We start from the raw sequence: 6,940 nt of genomic DNA, 5'->3' as shown, positions 1-6,940 counted from the left end.
TCACCACCCTCCTAGTGAAATAGTTTTTCCTGATATCCAACCTGGACCTCCCCCACCGCAACTTGAGACCATTGCTCCTTGTTCTGTCATCTGCCACCACTGAGAACAGCCGAGCTCCATCCTCTTTGGAACCCCCCTTCAGGTAGTTGAAGGCTGCTATCAAATCCCCCCTCATTCTTCTCTTCTGGAGACTAAACAATCCCAGTTCTCTCAGCCTCTCCTCATAAGTCATGTGCTCCAGACCCCTAATCATGTTTGTTGCCCTCCGCTGGACTCTTTCCAATTTTTCCACATCCTTCTTGTAGTGTGGGGCCCAAAACTGGACACAGTATTCCAGATGAGGCCTCACCAATGTCGAATAAAGGGGAACGATCACGTTCCTCGATCTGCTGGCAATGCCCCTACTTATACAGCCCAAAATGCCGTTAGCCTTCTTGGCAACAAGAGCACACTGTTGACTCATATCCAGCTTCTCGTCCACTGTGACCCCTAGGTCCTTTTCAGCAGAACTGCTACCTAGCCATTCGGTCCCTAGTCTGTAGCAGTGCATGGGATTCTTCCATCCTAAGTGCAGGACTCTGCACTTGTCCTTGTTGAACCTCATCAGGTTTTTTTCTGCCCAATCCTCTAATTTGTCTAGGTCCCTCTGTATCCGATCCCTACCCTCTAGTGTATCTACCACGCCTCCTAGTTTAGTGTCATCTGCAAACTTGCTGAGAGTGCAGTCCACACCATCCTCCAGATCATTAATAAAGATATTAAACAAAACCGGCCCCAGGACCGACCCTTGGGGCACTCCACTTGAAACCGGCTGCCAACTAGACATGGAGCCATTGATCACTACCCGTTGAGCCCGACGATCTAGCCAGCTTTCTATCCACCTTACAGTCCATTCATCCAGCCCATACTTCTTTAATTTGGTGACAAGAATACTGTGGGAGACAGTATCAAAAGCTTTGCTAAAGTCAAGAAATAACACATCCACGGCTTTCCCCTCATCCACAGAGCCAGTTATCTCATCATAGAAGGCAATTAGGTTAGTCAGGCACGACTTCCCCTTCGTGAATCCATGCTGACTGTTCCTAATCACTTTCCTTTCCTCTAAATGTTTCATAATTGATTCCTTGAGGACCTGCTCCATAATTTTTCCAGGGACTGAGGTGAGGCTGACTGGCCTGTAGTTCCCCGGATCCTCCTTCTTCCCTTTTTTAAAGATGGGCACTACATTAGCCTTTTTCCAGTCATCTGGGACCTCCCCCGATCGCCATGAGTTTTCAAAAATAATGGCTAATGGCTCTGCAATCTCACCCGCCAACTCCTTTAGCACCCTCGGATGCAGCGCATCCGGCCCCATGGACTTGTGCACGTCCAGTTTTTCTAAATAGTCCCGAACCACTTCTTTCTCCACAGAGGGCTGGTCACCTTCTCCCCATGCTGTACTGCCCAGTGCAGCAATCTGGGAGCTGACCTTGTGCGTGAAGACAGAGGCAAAAAAATCATTGAGTACATTAGCTTTTTCCACATCCTCGGTCACTAGGTTGCCTCCCTCATTCAGTAAGGGGCCCACACTTTCCTTGATTTTCTTCTTGTTGCTAACATACCTGAAGAAACCCTTCTTGTTACTCTTAACATCTCTTGCTAACTGCAACTCCAAGTGTGATTTGGCCTTCCTGATTTCACTCCTGCACGCCTGAGCAATATTTTTATACTCCTCCCTGGTCATTTGTCCAATCTTCCACTTCTTATAAGCCTCTTTTTTGCGTTTAAGATCAGCAAGGATTTCACTGTTTAGCCAAGCTGGTCGCCTGCCATATTTACTATTCTTTCTACACATCGGGATGGTTTGTTCCTGCAACCTCAATAAGGATTCTTTAAAATACAGCCAGCTCTCCTGGACCCCTTTGCCCTTCATGTTATTCTCCCAGGGGATCCTGCCCATCTGTTCCCTGAGGGAGTCAAAGTCTGCTTTTCTGAAGTCCAGGGTCCATATTCTGCTGCTCTCCTTTCTTCCTTGTGTCAGGATCCTGAACTCGACCATCTCATGGTCACTGCCTCCCAGGTTCCCATCCACTTTTGCTTCCCCTACTAGTTCTTCCCTGTTTGTGAGCAGCAGGTCAAGAAAAGCTTTGCCCCTAGTTGGTTCCTCCAGCACTTGCACCAGGAAATTGTCCCCTACGCTTTCCAAAAATTTCCTGGATTGCCTGTGCACCGCTGTATTGCTCTCCCAGCAGATATCAGGGTGATTAAAGTCTCCCATGAGAACCAGGGCCTGCGATCTAGCAACTTCTGCTAGTTGCCAGAAGAAAGCCTCGTCCACCTCATCCCCCTGGTCTGGTGGTCTATAGCAGACTCCAACCACGACATCACCCTTGTTGCTCCCACTTCTCAACTTTATCCAGAGACTCTCAGGTTTTTCTGCAGTATCATACCGGAGCTCTGAGCAGTCATACTCCTCTCTTACATACAACGCAACTCCCCCACCTTTTCTGCCCTGCCTGTCCTTCCTGAACAGTTTATATCCATCCATGACAGTACTCCAGTCATGTGAGTTATCCCACCAAGTCTCTGTTATTCCAATCACATCATAGTTCCCTGACTGTGCCAGGACTTCCAGTTCTCCCTGCTTGTTTCCCAGGCTTCTTGCATTTGTGTATAGGCATTTAAGATAACTCAATGATCGTCCCTCTTTCTCAGCATGAGACAGGAGTCCTCCCCTCTTGCGCTCTCCTGCTTGTGCTTCCTCCCAGGATCCCATTTCCCCACTTACCTCAGGGCTTTGGTCTCCTTCCCCCGGTGAACCTAGTTTAAAGCCCTCCTCACTAGGTTAGCCAGCCTGCTGGCGAAGATGCTCTTCCCTCTCTTCGTTAGGTGGAGCCCGTCTCTGCCTAGCACTCCTTCTTCTTGGAACACCATCCCATGGTCGAAGAATCCAAAGCCTTCTCTCCGACACCACCTGCATAGCCATTCGTTGACTTCCACAATTCGACGGTCTCTACCCCGGCCTTTTCCTTGCACAGGGAGGATGGACGAGAACACCACTTGCGCCTCAAACTCCTTTATCCTTCTTCCCAGAGCCACGTAGTCTGCAGTGATCCGCTCAAGGTCATTCTTGGCAGTATCATTGGTGCCCACATGGAGAAGCAGGAAGGGGTAGCGATCCGAGGGCTTGATGAGTCTCGGCAGTCTCTCCGTCACATCGTGTATCCTAGCTCCTGGCAAGCAGCAGACCTCTCGGTTTTCCCGGTCAGGGCGGCAGATAGATGACTCAGTCCCCCTGAGGAGGGAGTCCCCGACCACCACCACCCTCCTCCTCCTCTTGGGAGTGGTGGTCGTGGAACCCCCATCCCTAGGACAGTGCATCTTTTGCCTTCCAATCGGTGAGGTCTCCTTCTGCTCCCTTCCCTCAGATGGGCCATCTAGTCCACTCTCCGCATTAGCACCTGTAGAGAGAACATGGAAACGATTGCTCACCTGTATCTCCATTGCTGGTGCATGGACGCTCCTCTTTCTTCTTCTGGAGGTCACATGCTGCCAAACCTCCTCACAATCCTTCTGTCCCTGCTGCCCCTGCTCTGAATCTTCAGAACATTGTGGCCGTAGAAGCATCTCCTGACGTCTGTCCAGGAAATCTTCATTTTCCCTTATGCAACGCAGAGTCGATACTTGTTTCTCCAGCCCTCGAACCTTCTCCTCCAATATGGAGACCAGCTTGCACTTTGTACAGACAAAGTCACTTCTGTCCTGCGGAAGAAAGACAAACATGGCACAACCTGTGCAGGTTACAACAGCTGATCGCTCACCTTCCATATCACCGTCCTCTTAGGAGCTTACTCAACTGTTGCAGGAACTACTCGGAGAAACCTGCAGATGAAAGCCTCAGTGCGCTCTCCCCACGCGAACTCCCAGGCAAACTCCTGCTGTTAGCCTCTGCTGTTCGCCGCTCAGCTAACAGCTGATATGCACAGCTGTTTGCTCCCTCAGGTAGTAATTACTTACTCTGGGTAAATTAATAAGCCAAAAAAAAAAAAAAAGAAGAAACTTAATATAACTTTTGCATGGATTTGCTAAAAAAGTGGGGAGGAAAATAAACTTCTCTCTGATCCACTGGATTACAAAATAAGGGGAATATAAACTAGCTGTTACTACGGTTCAGTGGTTTTCACTCTGGGGTGTTTTCTGCATGCTCATTTTTCTGGTTTTTAATTGAAACACCCATGTAAAAATGTTAAAGGGCTCGGTCTTCATCTAGGCTTGTCTGTTAAAGTGTTTATTCCTTTACAAAACTTAATCTAACTTTCACTTGTATCTGTTAAAAAGCAGGCGAAGATGCAGCCTTCTGATCTGTGATCCACTGGCTTACAGATGCTGGTTTTGCTGACAGTAGCTTTGCGGCAAAATTCTGCCGCTTCAAATTGTCCTTACTAAAAACTGACCCATGTGAGTCTAAAATACAGGGGGGAACTTTTTTATCACTAGACATTATTTTTATAAAGAGATTTTCTGTGTTTTTAACCCTGGGTTGTTTCTGCGTGCTCACTTGTCATTGAAACACACACGCAAAAGTGTTGAATGAAACATTGTTCTTCAGATAGACTTGTTTTTCAAAGTGGTCTTCTTCTTTTCTAATCCACTAACTTAAAAAGACTGCTTCAAATTGTTCTCACTAAAGGCACAGGGAAAAGCTTTTCAAAACTTTTTCTTAGTAAGGGTTGGTCTGTTTAGGTCTGGGGTGCTTCTACGTGCTTTTTTTTATTGAAACATATGCAAAAGTGCTAAATGAAGGGATGTGTCTTCATATAGGCTTGCTAACGGGATTTGCTGCAGCTTCAGATTATCCTTATTAAAAAAATAACCCATGTTAGTCTAAAACATAGGGGGAAACTTTTAGAAATTGTTACTAAGGGTTTATAGTTTTAACTTTTATTAAAGCCCCTAGGTAAATGGGCTACATGGCGGGGAAAATGCTTGGGGTTTGTTTTTTTATATAAGATTAAGGCAGTTGGAGGGTGGGGGGGAGGTGTCTTGGGACTGTAGGATTGGTTCAGGAAAATGAATTGTATGACACTGCTATAGAACCACATCTGATTGGGCCGACCCAAAGGCGGTGGTAACAAGCCTGAGGGGCTGTGTACCTGGGAAGTTGCCTCTTTCCGCAGAAACACTTGGAAGGGTAAGATCTCTCTCTGACTCAACCACGGGCTGTCTAGCTTTGCCCTTTGCAAAGGGGCTTTCTTTTCCCTTTTCTTGCTCCGTTCTTTCTTTTAACCTCTCTTTGTATGTCTCTCTTTTATTTAACTCTTTTTAAATGCTCTTTTCTTAACCTAGCCTTATATTTAATACACCTTTTACATTATCTCAAATTGTTTTATTCTTTAATAACATACCAAACTAGTCCTTTAAAAACACCTCTCCTTATTAAACCTCACCAAAAATCTCTCTTCTCTTCAATAACTTGCCTCTATTCTTTCAAACTAACCCTTTAAAAAGAAAAACCTTTATTCTTCTTTACGTTCTCTTTCTATTCTTTAATAACATGCCAAACTAGGCCTTTAAAATCATCTCTCCTTACTCAACCTCACCAAACCACCTCTCTTTCCTTTTTTCCTCTAAACCTTACCCAAACTTTCTTTTTTTAATCTTTAAGCCAGGGGTGGGCAACCTATGGCACGCGGGCCGAAGGCGGCACGCGAGCTGATTTTCAGTGGCACTCACACTGCCCGGGTCCTGCCCACCGGTCCGGGGGACTCTGCATTTTAATTTAATTTTAAATGAAGCTTCTTAAACATTTTAAAAACCTTATTTATTTTACATACAACTATAGTTTAGTTCCATATTACAGACTTATAGAAAGAGACCTTCTAAAAACGTTAAACTGTCTGACTGGCACGCAAAACCTTAAATCAGAGTGAATTAATGAAGACGCGGCACACCACTTCTGATAGGTTGCTGGTCCCTGCTTTAAGCTCTCTCACTCTATTCTTTCAACCTTTTTCTCCTGGAAACCTGTCAAAAAATACATGGTGATGAATGCTATCGAGGTAGATGCTATTGTCGTGTCAAGGGGCCCCAGGGTAACTGTGAATTCCTAGCGTGACAGGCTCTCCGGTGCAATAGACAGAACCATCCAATAATGCAGGAGCCGTGTCCGTTTTAGACCCACCCGCCACCCCTGAGCAATTAGAGGACCGTGGCTGAGCGTAGCCCCGCGCGCAGAGTGACACACCCTGTGGGGTTTAGGGAACTCAGCTGCTTTGAGCTCATTGGGTGACTTACCCCAAGAGCTGAGTCACATCACAGCCAGCGGGATCTGGTCTTGCCAAATCCCATCTCCCGGTGGAGAAATTGCAGAGCCGCAGGGCGATTCATTTCTTTGCAGTCCATCCTCAGCCACAGAGAGTAGCCAGGATCGCCCTGCCAGCCAGACGTCCCCATCCGAACCGCTCCAGGCTCTGGCTCCATTTGGTGAGGATCTTCGACGCCCGCTGCCCCACGCTGTCAGGATGGAGGGGGCTCTTCTTCGACCTTCTTTTCTTTTGCTTCTTCTGCTCCTACAGCCGGGAGGTGAGTGATCTGTCTGAATTAGCGTGCAGGAAACAGTGACCGCGGGTCAGCCACAAACCCCACGCCTTGGGCAACTGGGAGTCTAGGGTTTGATTCAATCCATTTGCCCTCTTTTCCATGTAGAGTTAATCCAGCCCTGCAAACAGCTACTCAGCCAGGGCTGAAATAACCGGGGGGTGTGGGGGGGCTGCATGTCGGGACTGAGGGGCATCAGCAGATCTGAAGGAGGGAAGGGGAGCCCAGGGCTGGATCGGGGGGGCTGCATGTCGGGACTGAGGGGCATCAGCAGAGCTGAGGGAGGGAGGGGGAGTCCAGAGCTGGAATGGGGGGGGGCTGCATGTCAGGATTGAGGGGCATCAGCAGATCTGAAGGAGGGAAG

General features: G+C 47.6%; 1 protein-coding gene across 1 annotated transcript in view; it reads left to right on the top strand.

Annotated features, from left to right (window-relative positions):
* Window positions 1-3,883: 3,883 nt before the first annotated feature.
* Window positions 3,884-6,940, top strand: part of LOC101935514 (uncharacterized) — a 29,123-nt gene continuing 26,066 nt past the window's right edge. The window contains exon 1 of the mRNA XM_065573715.1: window positions 3,884-6,561. Within this exon, the coding sequence (XP_065429787.1) occupies window positions 6,501-6,561 (61 nt within the window). The 5' untranslated portion in view covers window positions 3,884-6,500. The remainder of the gene's footprint in view (window positions 6,562-6,940) is intronic.

Source organism: Chrysemys picta, chromosome 20 (assembly GCF_011386835.1).
Source record: "Chrysemys picta bellii isolate R12L10 chromosome 20, ASM1138683v2, whole genome shotgun sequence".
NCBI classification, from domain to species: domain Eukaryota; kingdom Metazoa; phylum Chordata; order Testudines; family Emydidae; genus Chrysemys; species Chrysemys picta.
Note: the sequence above shows the minus strand (reverse complement) of the source record. Positions and strands in the feature narration are given on the sequence as shown.